This window comes from Schistocerca nitens, chromosome 1 (genome assembly GCF_023898315.1).
Source record: "Schistocerca nitens isolate TAMUIC-IGC-003100 chromosome 1, iqSchNite1.1, whole genome shotgun sequence".
Classification (NCBI taxonomy): domain Eukaryota; kingdom Metazoa; phylum Arthropoda; class Insecta; order Orthoptera; family Acrididae; genus Schistocerca; species Schistocerca nitens.
The window spans coordinates 348616939-348633395 of NC_064614.1; the positions used below are offsets into that span (position 1 = coordinate 348616939).

Genomic DNA, 16457 nt, shown 5'->3' on the forward strand with positions numbered 1-16457 from the left:
AATCACGAATAATGCACTCCCTTTCCGTATTATCTTCTCAGAAATACCATTTTATTTGTTTTAAAGTTTTAACTGGATAATTCTTACACAGTATTACCTTGGATAACAACCGGGACCACTGCGGTGGGCCATTATCGCTGCCCGTCGTACAAGCTGACTTTCCTAAATGAATATACTTTCTGAAATGACAAACGTATTTGTCATTGTCATCCTGCTAACGGACTTACTGTAAGGGAAAATGTTTGTCTACTTAAAATTATAGATTATGTGGCCCTACTGACAGTCGCTAATCTTCGTACGTCATACAAACCGCGACGACCATTCGGAGTACAAACAAATTTTTGGTCACATGGAAATATTTATTCAAGGGTGTATCATAAATTCATGATTATCATTTCACGTAGTTCGCTTGACTTTTAAAGATATTTTCTCTTAGTTCCCACGACTGCGCTAATCCCAACGACAACACTTATTTGAAATTCTTTCAATATTGAAAACTATAAAAGTGCGAAAGTTTCGCATGGGTCCCCTAGTCGCTGTTTATTTTCGTAGTATTAAGTCACTGAGAGCAGAAGTGACTCTAGACTATTTTTAGTTTTAGTATCATTTCAACCGAACGAATAATTCCAAGGAATAAAAACTAATATAGAAATCTTAATAACCATAGATGCGACAGATTAAATGCAAACGTTTTGATATCAGCGTTGTTGAAACTGACAACGGCTGTTGACGACGAACACAAGTGAATACAGGGGCATGGGATGAAGTAGTCAGTGATGTACAACTAGACAAGAGAAAGGTATGAGGGGGTAAAAGACCAATCACTGATTTTACAGAGGCTTTATTTTTGGAGACACAGTACACATAGGCAAGTATAAATTGGTATGAAACGGTTCAGCCGATGATGGGGTGACCCAAGCCGATCCCCAGGCCCAGAGGGGCGTGGCCGATGGCGGGGGCGGCGACGATGGGGGCGGCGGCTATGGCGGGAGCGGCGAGGACTCGCGGCGCCAGCACAGCGCCGGGGGCGGCCAGCACTCCCGCCCCCAGGAGGCCGCGCTTCTCTCGCGTCTCCTGGCAGCAGGCAACGGCCACGCAGGCGGCCAAGACAATCACCTGCAGAATGAAGATCCATTATGTGTCTCAATCAGGAGAAAAGGGTCGAAAGCATCACTACCACCGTTATCTCATTCGACGTAAGCCAACCGGACATAATATTAGTAATCCCCTTAAAAGAACGCATCCACTGCATTTGAGATCTGCAGAAGGCGTAGAACTAGTACCAGGGCGACAGCCTGACGACAGTCGTGGCAGTAAAGCGATTGTTAAGGACACGTCGGTTGTGTGGAATCAGTGAAGTAGGACGGTCGAAGTGGGCACATGAAGGAGTATCATCAAGTCGTTAGCGGTTGTGGAGCTGCCAATGTACACTGATCTCCAAAATTAAAGCAACAAACTGCAGTTTTCCCGTCCTGTATGTAATTCACGATATAATCATGCAAACTTTCAATTGACGTCCTACGATCGTTTTCTGCACGGAAGATAGCATTCCGGTCAAAGACGAACCACGCCAATGATGACGTCAGGGCACCTATGAAATTGGTTAGTGTATGCCGCGTAGTCCCACGTCCACCATCGCTGTGTCCACAGTCATGGAGGGAGCGTTATGACACAGATAAGACGCCTGTCAGATCCTCTGTGGTGAAGGGCCTTAGGAAAAATGGAAGTAAGACAGTCGCAAACTAATGTGGCCCGATGGCTTAATGTGGATCATTCTGTTCTTTCTCGGATGTGGCGACAGTTTATAGAGACTAAAACTGTGTCCCGAAGATCAGGACAGGGCCGAGCACTTGTGATATGAGAAAGAGAGCACCGTTATTTGACTGCAAGGGCACCACGGTACAGGCTAAGTACTGCACTGCAACTGTCACCTGACCTCGCGGCATCCCCTGGACGTGTTGAATCGAGGCAAACGGTGTACAGCAGGCTTCGGTAGCGTGGCCTCTATTGCCAGAGAGCTGCTGTATCTGTACCTGTGAAGCGTCTTTACAGAAGGGAACGGCAACATGCCACTCCGGCCGTCGAACAGTGGACCAGTGTTCTGAAGAGAATATGAAACACGATTTCGAGACCCGAACATTGAAGAAAGATACAGATATCGAGGAGGACTCCTAATGGTGTGGGCAGCGATTATGTTGACCACCCGAACACCTCCTATGAAATTTTACGGATGAACCTGAAAGGTTTAATTGCTGTCAGTTGTTACGAAGAGATTTTGGGGCCTCATGCTAGGTGCTGTGTGTCCAGACTTCGTATTAGTGGGCGATAGTGGTCGACCTCATAGGACACTCGTGGTGGATGTTTTCTAGGAAACAGAAGATACTGCACGAATGACGCGACCTGCTCTATCCTCCGATTTGAATCCAATAGAGAATGTCTGGGATTCACTAGGGACACGGGTAACGTAACGCCAGCATCTCCCAACCACTTTCCCTGATTTACGAGCAGATCGGCAGGAAGAAGGCTCGTTATTGCCTCAACATGAGATTGATGACAACATTCACAGCGTGCTCCGTTGTTGCCAGGCATGTATTGTGGCCACAGGTGGTCACACCCCATACTGAGCAGATTAACGAGTTGTGATGTGTGTGCAAATCCATTAGGTTGAAATAAAAAACTAATTAATTTAGTCTACTGTTATACATGTTGCACTTGTTTATATTCTGTTGTCCTTACATTGTTTCTACTTTACTGTCACATGTTTACACTGTTTTGTGGCAATATAAACGCAGCCTTGCAAAATTTCCGTTTGTTGTTTTAATTCTGGACACTAAGCTACATACCGTGATTGAAATGGTCCAGTCTGTTGGTGTACGTCCACTGGTCATGAAGACAGATACAGGTAAGTCTGGTTACACAAAGGGGGAAGAAGGGCGCTTAGTAGGTATCGAAGTCACTATAGATAGGGCACAAGCTATGACTGCACAACTACAGGCAGGAGGATGGCCGCGGACTGCTCAAAAGAATCTGTCCAGCATTGCTCTCGGGTCACAGAAAAACATAAAATGGATCAAATGGCACTGAGCGCTATGGGACTTAACATCTGAGGTCATCAGTCCCCTAGAACTTAGAACTACTTAAACCTAACTAACCTAAGCACAGCACACACATCCATGCCAGAGGCAGAATTCAAACCTGCGACCGCAGCACTCTCGCAGTTCCGGACTGATTTGCCTAGAACCGCTCGGCCACAGCGGCCGGCACAAAAACTTCTTCTATGTGACGAAAGCGGATATAGCTTACAATTATCAATGGATGTTCTATTTTCTAACGAAGTGCCGTGTAGCGTAAACCGTATTTAGCGTTTTATAAATATTTTCTACGTGAATGGTATGACTGAAGTAGTCTACTGCCGCAGCATCTTCAAAATGATGTGCCCCAATGATGAGTTTACGAGACTGCTGTAATATTTCAGTTGTCAAATGAAGTAACACTTGTTATATAATTGCGGTACAAGGTTTTCTTCACGAACGTTTATGATTTTCGAATATGGGCGTGTGTTAGATAACCATCCCGTGGTTGATACTGCTCTGTTTCAAAGAGAGAAACGGCACGTGATAGAGACATGACTACTCCATACTATCGACCACGTCTGAAACAGATGTTTCTGTGAATTACTAGATCGTCTGAGTCGTAAGTCATTGTTGACATGGAGACACCGATGAGTAGGTTCAGTTCCGTAATCTAGAAAGCAAGAGATGTATTCTTATTTGCGAATATGACCCACTATCGGTTGTATACTGACGACAATGAAACTTTGTGCCAGACTGGGACGCGAACCTGGATTTCCCGCTCTACGCGAGCGGACGCCGTAACCGCTTCGGCTATTCGTCCACAAATCACGGACAGACGAAAACTTCCAAATGACGTCGTCCATGTGCCTTTGTACCATAGCCTGCATTCGTACGTTACACATATTCCCGTCCAGGAAGGACATATTTACTGAGAGTCGAGGATCTCGTATTGGCGAATAATTAATAAGTAGCAGTACCTCTGTTATTAAGAAGTATGATGATATGTTCCTTCGTACATGCATTTTTGTTCGAAGGAACATTGCATCGCATTTATACATAACATAGGCACTAATGATTCGTAATCGGAAAGGGTTTCCTTGAGCCGCGCACAGGGACGTCCTTTGTTCGTGTAGGTGTTGAGTGTAGGTTACTAGTATAGTTGTGTGTATGGTGTGGCGTCTTTTTTGTCTTGTATCACGGGCCGATCACCATCAACAGTTTTAAATGCTCTCACTCCATCAGACACTGCTGATAGTTCTGAACTTTGATCTATGACGTTAGGGCAACGTTTGGTGGACAGGAAATTCATGCTCTCATCTCTCCCCACACCACAAAAGTAGTAACAATGAAAATGTCTTCCACCATTGAGATTCTAAATAGCTATATCCGACGCGAGCGCCATCGCACAGGCGTAAATTGGCAATATCGACTGCGGAGGAGGGTAATTATATGAAGTGTGTAGCAGAGAAAGGAACGTTAAGATAGAACAAATTTGATGGTCGACTGGAACGGAATTCATTAAAGGAGTGGTCGTTGTTTTCCCGTTCTTAGCTCTGATATGAGAGACGAATGTAAAGGCTGAGATGTGAACTGACAGTGTTACTTACCAGACACTTCATGTTGTAAGTTGGGAGAGGCAAGTGTGTCGAATGCAGTGGAGCGGCCAGCGTGCGGTTTATATAGCTGCACCGACACCACGTGTAGGGCGTTGGCCGGCACAGCTGTTGGCCTTCGATGACCCACAGCAGGCGGGGACTCTAGTGCTACCCTTTACACTGTCGTAAGCCGCTACGTCCCTAACCTATAGTTTGTAAAAGAATATTTTTCGATATTTTCCTCAACTTTACTCCTGAACTGGCTAGTTCTGTAAGTATCACTTCCTTGTTTCTTTGGACTTCCGGTTATTAGTACCGCTTTGCTGCTGATAAGAGATACGACAACCAGTACATCAAACTCAGTTTCATTGTCTGCTCTCTATGTCTTTGGAGGTCGGATCGTCGTCTAGACCAACAAGCGAAATACCGTCGCTCGAATAGACTGGTTTGGTACGGTCCGCCGCAAAATACTCATCTGCGCTAATGTCTTCCCTCTGAGTAGCACGTGCAATTTATGCCCTCAATTAGTTTTTGACGGTATTCAAATCACTGTCTTCCTGTACAGTTTTTACCCTCTACTGTTCGCTCGAATGCCATGGAGATAATTCCATGACGCCTTCTCACATGTCCTACCATCCTATCCTTCCTTCTTCTCAGTGTTTTCCATTCGCCGATTCTGCGGAGGAACTCTGTATTCCACATCTTATCACTCCACTTGATTTTCGACATCCTTCTGCAGCACTATATCTCAAGCGCTTTGATACTTTCCTGTTCTGGTTTTCCCACAGTTCGTGATTCACTGACATACAATACTGTGCTCCAAACGTGTATTCTCTGAAATTTCATCCACAAATTAAGGCCAATATTTCTTAGCAGTATACTTCTCTTTGCCTGCCCTTTGTACCTGTGCTAGCTTGTTGCTTGTGTTCTTCTTGCTTTGTCCGTCATGGGTAATTTTGCTTCCAAGGTGACAGAATTTCGTGACTTCGTCTATTTTGTGACCACAAATTTTGATGTTAACTTTCTCGCTATTTCTCCTACATCTCATTGTCTCTTTAATTTTCCGGTTTACTCTCGATCTATATTATGTTCCAATTAGACTTTAATTCGATTCAACAGATACTGTAATTCTTCTTCAATTTTACTGAGGACAGCAACGTCATCAATGAATCTTATCAATCTTATCCTTTTATCCTGAATTTTAATCTCACTCTTGAGTCTTTCCTTTATTTGCGATATTTTTTTTTCGATGTACAGATTGAACAGCAGGGGCGAAACCTGCCTCCTGTCTTACACCTATTTTAATCCGACCACTTCGTTTTTGGTCTTCCAGTTTATTGTTCTCTTGGTTCTTCTGCATACTGTATACTATCCGTCTTTCCGTTAGGCTTGCTGTTGTTTGTCTTAGAATTTCGAACGTCCTTCACCATTATACTTTGTCAAATGCTTTTTCTAGCGCGATAGATCCTGTGAACGTGTCTTGATTTTTCTTCAGTCTCGCTTCCATTATCAACCGCAACCTCAAAACTGACTCTCTGGTGCGTTTACCTTTCCTAAATCCAAAATGACCATCATCTACAGGTCCTCAATTTTCTTTGCCATTCTTCTGTGTGTTATTCTTACTAACAGGCTGGATACATGAGCTTTTAAGCTGATTGTGATTCTCGCACTTCTAAGCTCTTGCTGTCTTCGGATGTGCGTTGATGATACTTTTTCGAAAGTTTGATGCTAGGTCGCCAGTCTCATAGATTCTACATCTCAACTTAAATAATCATGTACTCGCCATTACCACCAATGATTTTAGAAATTTCAATTGAATGTTGTCTATCTCTCCTGCCTTATTTGACCTCAAGTGTTCCATAGCTCTTTTAAATTCTGTTTCTAATCCAGTATCCCCTACGTAACCCATATCGATCTCGATTTCCTCTTCTACCAATTCATCAGACAAGTTTTCCTCCTCACAGAAGCTTTCAACATACTCTTTCCACCTGTCCGTTCTCTCCTCTGCATTTAACAGTGGGACTGAACCGTATGTGGACCTTTTCGGTGCATCAGCCCTAAGACGTCCTTTATAAGAAGCCATCTCTTTTCATTGTAAACACACACTTGCACTTCTATGAAACGGAAGGGAAGAACGTACAACGTAACGAAGTCTATTTTCGTAAATGTGTCTCTGTTACTACTGTATGAGTATTGTTTGACACAACTATTTTTTTATTACCTCATTTATGCCTGTTGTGAATGAGCTGTTCGGAATTGTTTGTTGCATAACATTGTTTCCACAGCCACTTGTTTAGTACTCGCTACTTCCATTAATCTTTGATTGTACACGAATGCACGGTTTTACGAATGAATGAGCTTGATTGGCGATGCTGTACACACATAACTGTATTTTGAAATCAGTTTTTGTCGGTTTTAGCCATTCGAGCTGGGGCACATGGCTTGCTACAGAGATACACTGTCAAACAAAAGAAATGATCCATGTTTAGCAACGCGGCTACGAAAACACAGAACTCTTCGAAGAAATACATATAGCGAAACTTTATTTTCATAGTTCACTATCTTCATTAGTAATGAAATAATGCACATAGATTAGGTAATTCATTAACTGTCGTGTGACAAGGAAGAGTCAAGAAGAAACATCAAAATACTCAACGTAAACATTTCTTAATATATGCGTCTCAAAATTAAAATTCGTTTTGAGAAACCATTTGATAAAGAAAAGAAAACTGGAGTTTATTTGAAACTTAAAGCAAAAGAGAAAGAAATGATACTGAAAAACAAGATACAAAAGCGTAAATATCGGATGTGACCTCCAAGACGTTATACCGAAATGTAGACCTTTCAGTCCCAACTGACGCAATATTGTGTTGCGTTTACACGAGACTGCCTCTGCGTTATGGGACGCTCACGAATATAGAATGACCTTGACTTGGAAAGCAGGTACAGAACACATTTGGATTAACCACTATTGCCTGAGATTTAAAGGCTAGTACGGGCGATAGGAGCAGCTGTCAGAAACATCGGAGAGGAATGTGCCAGAATGCACGCGATAGAAAGATTACAGTATAGATTGTAATTCCTCAGTTAAAAAATGTGCCGCAAAAGCTTTCCAGAACCGAGATAATCAGGAGGAACTAAGTGATGAACAGTAGAACAATCCCTAAAAAGAATACGTTGGGGGAAAGCTGTTCACGAACGTCATCATATACAGTATATTGCTGTATCGATGTGTGTGAACAGTGAAAGTAATCTCTTTCTATTTGAAGTATTGTATACAACACATTCAAGCTGGAGTTTTGTTATGGGTTAGAAAATGGCTTGATCGTCTACGTACTTCACATTACGTTGCACGTCTATTAGTAAATGTGAAAAGGCATACAGAGATGTCAACAGGACCTGTTTAAGCTTGAATTAATTCTATTACTAAAAGTCATAGTTACAGTCTCCCTTCCGTAATTCATAAAAGACACGTGCGACAGTTAGCACGAGCCTTAATTTCACTTAAGATACGTTCATTACGAATTGTGAGCAGCGTTATAGTGAAATACACCGGTATTATTACATTTTCATTTCAAAATAACATTCACAAGGCATTTTACTGTCGCGATTTTACTCAAGGTTTTACTATAATTTTATATCCAGATATATTGAGTTTCATAGCTTTGGCAAATTTCTTTACTATAATTCCTTCCCTGCTTACTCGGCCGTATTAATTAAGGGTATGGGAGTACTAATAGAGTTACGTCATCCAAATTATTGTGATGTAATTAAAATTAAACCAAAAAAATAGGAAATGCCCAGTACGAAATGCGATACTTCTTAAATAAAAAATAATTCATTTCACTTAAACACTACGAAGAATGCAACATATATAATTTTTGATATTTTTGTAGGAATATCAGTGGTTCCGAATTTAATTACATTCGTTACATATTAAGTGTTCGTGTCTGGTGTGCACATAATAAACTCTAATGGTGTCAGCTATTACTTTCAGAAATATAATCAGTATGTAAAAGTAACAATAATAAATCGTGTTTTTCTATTATCTGAGATCCAGTTGGCCAGTTTACAATAGTAGAGCACAAGTAACTTGAACTGAATCTCGAAACTTTCACTTATGGACCCATCTTGTCAAGAATTTCCCAACTTTTATTACGAGTACCTCAGCTTTCTAGACCAAAGTCCAGAGATCTGTAGGGTTTCATAGTTACCTAAGGCGTATCCAACGTAACAGTAACAGCTCCGGCGACTAAAATTGAGGTTGTGATTGAGGAAGTGTTGCATGATATGTCTTTGCGCCGGCTTGGTCAGTTGAGGATCATACTTGTTTTACGGAAATGCTGCGATGGAGTACACATGCGCTGCGTCTATATTACAATAGTTACATTTGTATGGCAGGTTCACTGGGCTGCATGACAAACGTGATCTTGCTCCCATTATGAGCACCATCGATCTTTTCTGTTTCACTTCGAGAATTCATTATTCAAAGGCAGGTATTTGCTTATTACCTAAAATCAAATAGAATTTCCTGGTGCATTAACTTTGCAGCTGAGCTGGTTAATATGTGTTGCATCATGTCTCTACCATTAAAACTAAATCAGCTGTTACTATTTACAACATACGCATATCTTACAACGAACTTTAATTTCTGGCATTGAGCAGCATGTCTGTAACTACATGAAATAAGTTTTTGGGGACACCTTCTTTGGCAATGAGTACTATTATTTTACCTTCAACTTTTTTTGGTATATTGTCCCTGAGAGGGTGCGCCATTTACCAATTCGTTTTGAGTCAATCGCAGCAGATATGATGTCTTTGTGGATGTGATAAAGGGACGTTATTTCTATTGCGACTGTAGTTGATTTTGCTTTGCTACACTGTTTGTTTTCGGTGTCCATCCGGGCTGCCGTTAGGACAATGGACCCACATTTGGGAGTACGACGGTTCAGATACTCATTCGGCCATTGTTTAGGTTTCCCATGATTTTCCTAACTGTTAAGGCAAATGGTGGGATGGTTCTTACGAAAAGACCACGGCCGATTTCCTCTCCCACCCTTCCCTGATCCGAGATTGTGCTCCGTTTCTAATGACCTCGTTGTGGACAGGACGTTAGTCTACTTTCCCTGCCTACCCTCACGTCTGGTTGCAGCCCATGCAGTGAACACAACAGCTTCAATTGCAAGGAACATCTAACTAAGACACTTTTGTCAATCATCGAAAGTTTTTGCCCAAAGATGGAACTGTCAAACAGTTAAATTCTCGGAAAATATCATTTCAGAAATCACAGAATGATCATTATTATCTTAGAGTGGTAGACCTTTCCGAACGCATGAAAATTAGATGAAATGCGTGAGGTTTTTCAAATAAAACGAAAAATATTACGAAATATGATATATAAATTTACTCCTTACAGTTTTATCTCGAAGAAATAATTTTTATGTCCACATCTGACGCATCAGGTGTAGCTGCTACAATGGTCATCGGCGGGAATCCCCGAAGCCCGCCTACCGCACCTGTAACAAAATAACTTTCTATAAGTCATTTTCAATGTATATTCTATCAGCACGCGTAGGATAATTGAAAAGTATTAAGCTCCAACAAAATGGTGACGTGTTGAAACAAATGTCATGTTCTTCACCCAAACAATGGAGATAAACTGAAACTGACTTTTGAAGGTATCGCAAAACGCCTGTGTACACTGATAGAGAATTCAGTTTAGAATCCTGGCATCAAATTCAGATCATATCAGCCGTTCTCAAGTTAAGCCTTCAGCCAGTTTCGAAAGAAGCGCGTTTAATGCTTTCAGTGACACTTGCTGTATATAAATTAAACATACCGCTAGTCAACGATCCCTGGACGGTACAGCAATCCTTCCAGATCCAAAAGAAGATCCTCCCCCATCTTCTTCGTGGCCATAACGGTCGTGTGGCGATCTTTGTTAGTTCCTGTCATCCGCTTCACTGCTCGCTCGATACGCTTTTTGTCTGTTTTTGTGTTGAAGTTGTACCGGGCTGACCCGATCTCAAGTTCCAAGACATTCATAATTAACATAGTACCCATTAGATCGTGGTCCAAATTAGTTGCTGCCCCATTGGCTTCGATGTCGACTATTTTTTTCGCCGTGGGTGGCTTTCGGAGAAGATCTTTCACAAATCACCTACTAATTCGATAACGGAGTATCTGAGAGACTAATATAAATTAACATCGCAGTGAACATGTTAATCCAAAAAATGAATTTTATTATGTGTTTAAAGATATTCCCTGAAGGAGAAAACATCTTATTATTATTACAGTACGACGGCACACTGAAAAGTAATGATTCCCACTTTTTTATGTGAAAACTCTTGAAAACTTTTGAATAAAGCAGACTTCCTTAACATTCTGCATCTTTATTCTTCATGTCTACGAATTTGTAGTCCTCTGCCGCTTAAGGGGTTGTACGGTGAAACATGGTGGTGTGTAACGTACTTGTAACTGTCTGTGCGTGAGAAACAGCGTCCCATAATCCAGTTTTTAATTCGTGCAGAGATGGAGCATTACAATATCAGGCCACATACGAGAGCAGCGAGATTTGGAACAACCCGACGCCTTGGGTTCACTATCCTGGATCATCCTCCATACTGACCCTAATTGACGCCGTCCGATTTTCATCTGTTTCCAAAACTTAAATAACATCCTCGACGATTTCACTACGACAGTGACGAAGCGGTCCAAGCAGAGGTGAGGTTGCGACTCCGACAGCAAAGTCAATCGTTCCGCAGTGACAATATCAATAAACTGGTCTCTCGTCGGGAGAATAGCGTTCGTCTCCAGGGTGACTATGTTGATAAATAAATATTGTGACATGAAGAGTAAAGTTGTAGAATGGTAACAACGTTTGTTTTACTTTGAGAGTTTTCACATATGAAATTCGGAGCCTTTACTTTTCAGCACAGCCTCTTAGTATTAGTAGTAGTAGTAGTAGTAGTAGTAGCAGAAGGAGTAGTCAGTCCAGAGAAAATGGTGATGTGGAAGGGGTGATATACAACGCGTCGATGAAGAGTGAAGACAAAGTATCACACAGTGCAGTCGTGATAGCCTTTCAACATTAAATGGAAATATATGAGACAGCAAGACCAAAGCAGCTTGAAAGCTTGATATCAAATCAAATAAACTTAGAAGGAGCAGTCTTAGTCTTCGCATTGTGTAACCTCGTCCACAACAGTCGAGCCACTCGTCGCTCTCACTACGGACGTAGGTTGAAATCCTGCCTCGAGCATGGATGTGTGTGATGTCTTTAGGTTAGTTAGGTTTAAGTAGTTCTAAGTTCTAGGGGACTGATGACCTCAGAAATTGAGTCCCATAGTGCTCAGAGCCATTTGAACCATTTGAACCACTCGTCGCTCAAAATTCTCCTTTCCCACTGTCAACAGAGGGAATCCCTAAAACGTTTGCAACAGGTGTGTGCCCATTACAGGGTACCACATGGATTCTTGATAGTAAACATCTACCTATTAATGATTCTAATAGAGAGATGGCGCTGATTGTTGTTAATCGGAAGAAAAAAAAATCAAAGATAACAAGAAGAAAGTCGCCTGGGATGTCTCTCCAAGACAATTCTGGTAGTAGATAAGACCAGTTACATAGATATTTCCAAATCACCATCATGTACCACAAAAATTCTATAAAATTGAGAACTAAGGAAACTACAATTCTTCTGAACATAGTAAAGCACCTGTGTTTCATTTTCACAAAAAAAAAAAAACTGTTACGTCGGCCCCCTGTAAATATCACACAAAGACACAATTCTGAAGAAAAAATACAGTGGTTGAAAGTCTACATCTACATCTGCATGGATACTCTGCAAATCACAGTTAAGTTTCTGGCAGAGGATTCCTCGAACCACCTTCACAATTGGCTATTATTCCAATCTCGTATAGCACGTGGAAAAAATAAACACCTATATCTTTCAATACGAGCTCTGATTTCCCTTATTTTATCATAGTGATCGTTTCTCCCTACGTAGGTCGGCGTAAGAAAATATTTTCGCATTCGGAGGGGAAAGCTGTTGATTGGAATTTCGTGACAAGATTGCTACGCAACGAAAAAGTTTTTGTTTTGATGATGTCCATCCCAAAATCTGTATCATTTCAGTGACACTCTCTTCCTTATTTTTCGCGATAATAGAAAACTTGCTTCCCTTCTTTGAACTTTTTCGAAGTACTCCGTCTGTCCTATCTGATAAGAATCCCCCCGCCGCGCAGCAGTATTGTAAAAGAGGACGGAAGAGCGAACTACAGGCAGTCTTTTTAGTAGATCTGTTACATCTTCTAAGTGTCCTGCCAACAAAACACAGTCTATGGTTAGCCTTCCCCACAACTTTTTCTATGTGTTCCTTCCAATTTACTTTGTTCGTAATTGTAATTCCTAGGTATTTAGTTGAATTTATGGACTCTAGATTTGATTGATTTATCGTGCTACCGAAATTTAAGTGATTCCTTTTAGCACTCACGTAGATGACCTCACACTTTTCTTTATTTAAGGTCAATTGCGAATTGTCGCACCATACAGATATCTTTTCTAAATCTTTTTACAATTTGTTTTGATTTTCTGATGTCTTTACTAGTCGATAAAAGACACCGTCATCCACAAACAACCTACGATGGCTGCTCTCCCAAATTGTCTATATAGATAAGAAACAGCAAAGGGCCTATAGTACTACCTTGGTAAACGCCAGAAATCACTTCTGGCTTACTCGAAGTCTTTCCATCGATTACTACGAACTGTGACCTCTCTGACACGAAATTACGAATCCAGGCACATAACTGAGACGATATTCCATATGCACGCAATTACATTAAAAGCAGCTTGTGTGGTACAGTGTGAAAAGCCTTGCGGAAATTCAGAAATAGGGAATCAATTTCAAATCCCTTGTCAATAGCACTCAACACTTCGTGCGCGTAAAGAGCTAGTTGTGTTTCACAAGAACGATGTTTTCTAAATACATGTTGACTGTGTGTCAATAGACCGTTTTCTTCGCGGTAATTCATAATGTTGGAATGCCATATATGTTCCTGCTGCATATGGACGTTAATAATAATGGTCTAAAGTCCAGTGGATTACTCCTACTAACTTTCTTGAATATTGGTGTACGGATCTTTCATCGAGCGAACGGTTGTATCTGACTATGAATTATGGAGCTATTGCATCAGTATAATCTGAAAGGAACCTAACTGGTATACATTTAGACCAGAAGACTTGTTTTATTAACTGATTTAAGTTGCTTCACTACTCCGAGGATATCTACTTCTACGTTACTCATGTTTGCAGCTGTCCATTTTCTGCTGTTCATATCTTGAGTATTTCAGTTAAAAATTTAAATGTTCGTGTTATGCCAGAAACCATTTCATATTAGCACTACACCAAAGTTTGCTTCGCTATGATAAAAGCGTTCTCTGCCTCGAAGGCAAGGGTTTCATATCATGGTTTGGACCGACAAGCAGGTTTAACTTTCTAAGTTGCACACTGAGTGCATTGCGTTTGAGCTGTACATGTTTTTCATTTGAGAAGAGTTTTATAAAGGATTTTCGCCACAATATCTTAGTTGACGTTGAGACTGAGTTTTTACTTCCACTTGATCCTTACGTGCAGGCCCAATAGAGTTATGTTACGTACGAGTTACCTTGTATTTACATACCTATGTAAAATTCTGATTTCACATCTGAAAGGAGTCTGTTTGAAAGCTTGATTTCTCTGTAACAGTTTAATGTATCCGTGATTCAGTTGATACTCAGTACCCAATTTCTTTAAATTTAATAAGATGAGCTGAAAAACAAATATTAACATCAGGGAAGGATATTTCTATTGCCGTGGTACTTTGCAAGGCAGTAGCCTCACTGTTAATTAGCGGGATCGGTAATCTGAGGTGGATTAGCGTGTATTAGCAGACTCGCTTGTAAAGCGCCTTCCCTACAATGAGAGAGTGATGGAAGCTGTTAGAGTTTTCCAGTTTCTGAAGCCGTATGAGCGTAACTTTTTCCATTAATTCTGAAGCCTGAGGGCAGCTGTCTCCTCGGTTTTATATTACGCCATATGGTGGTGGCTGCAGCAAGAACGGATTTGCCCATCAAGAGGGAAATGTTTGACACTGAGAACGGCTCTATTGTTTTACCTACAGGAAAACTTGCTATAAACCAGAAACTCGTAAATAAAACCACTTTATCAGCGACAGCAGTTATACAAATACAAAAACAAGCTACAGTAGTAGTCAGTGAGTCAAAGAAGAAGAAAAGTACTTCTCTTCGATGGTAGTAATTTCATTCTGAATAGGAAATGTCTTTACTGCTAAATACAGCCTACTAGAAGTCAGTGCTCAAGTGTTTTAAAATTACAAAATATTTCTGATATTGTGTTTAAAATTTATATCTTGCGCTTGTAAGAGATGCTTTGGCACCCTGCTATATTGCAGCTTCAAGGAAAGGAAACGTTAACTCGTCTGCAGTGTAACGAATATACTTTCGTTGCACGTTGAGCAGTCATACACAATATATCATGTATACAGACATCTTTATCTCTTATTTTGTACCAAAAGTTTTTTTTTGTTCGTGAAGTTTACCGCCCTTATACAATAGATTTGTAATTTGTATTTTCAAGGACTGAGGGAATTTTCTGGCGAATAACTATTTTAAAATAAGAGTTTAAAAAAACCTGAGAAATTAGTGGGACATGAGGTATGCACTTGATATTGTGTTTAAAAGGTCTGATATTTTTTGTGGTGTTGCAAATAAATTATTACTCGAAATTTTAAACGTTTTCTATTTCATTTCTCTAGTTTTCGCAGTGCGTGAAGTTTTCTGTTCTCCAAAAACGACCCAAAAATTGTTTACGGCGTATCGTTTGTCGCAATATAATTCTTCTACCGTTTCAGATCATGAAATGGTCAAATATCTGTTTCATTGCTCGTCGCGGTTTTTCCATCACAACGTGGAGAAAATATAAAATAGATTTTTTTGTTCAGAGATGTTTGACAAAGTGGATTGTTTGGTTTACTTTTCTATTTTGGTATAGTTTCCTGCTAGTTGGATATAGACGGGGATTAATAGCGTTTATCTAATGGGGAATTATCTGTTAACGTGTTTAAAAGATTTCGATGTTGATAACGAAATTCATGTGGAATAACATTTGGTGTTACGGATATGGTGCACAGTGATTAGTATCTCAGATTCTGGAACCCAGACGGAGATGGGAGACTCCTAGAGTGCATCGGAAGTAATGGGAACTTACTCGACCTTGAATGCTGATCCCCGGCACCAGCGGCTCTGCGGTCACCTACGATGGCCAGACACAAGTGATGCTGGTGTAAGTTGCGTTAAGGCGAGTCAGCGTTTGACTTCGCCGTTTACTTCGCTGACCCGCTCGTCTCCAGGGGTGCACAAATTCCGCTTTTAACGCGTCCATGCATGCCTGTTAGTCCGCTGTACTACGCTACGTAGTAGTCTATTCTGTTTGGTTTCGTTGTACTGTTGTGAGTAGTGTTCGGAAGTTGATGAAAAGACTTTCTTTACCCGAGTATGAAAATGCGAGCCTCAATGAAATATATACTCATTCTGGGTATTTGTAGGTGCGGAAATTTTGGATTTTATTAATGCTTTATTTTCCTTTTCGCCATATTTCGGTCTTATTTATTTATTTCGATATGAACGGCTTTCTCTGCAACTTTGCCATCTTTAGAGCAGTTCTGGCTATTCTGAGTTCGAGCCGGTATTAGGTCACCTCTAATACGTGTTTTCAGTGGTAAGCAGAACCA

The 16457-nt window shown here is 40.8% G+C and overlaps 1 protein-coding gene across 4 annotated transcripts in view; it reads right to left on the reverse strand.

Annotated features, from left to right (window-relative positions):
- Positions 1 to 825: 825 nt before the first annotated feature.
- LOC126248693 (cuticle protein 65-like) overlaps positions 826 to 16457 on the reverse strand; it is a 105112-nt gene continuing 89480 nt past the window's right edge. For 3 of the 4 annotated variants that reach the window (XM_049949978.1, XM_049950014.1, XM_049949996.1), the window contains exon 2: positions 826 to 1116. In XM_049949978.1, the coding sequence (XP_049805935.1) occupies positions 895 to 1116 (222 nt within the window). In that variant the 3' untranslated portion in view covers positions 826 to 894. Of the gene's footprint in view, positions 1117 to 4681; positions 4803 to 16457 lie in introns of those variants that run through there. The other variant, XM_049950005.1, reaches the window with a different exon arrangement.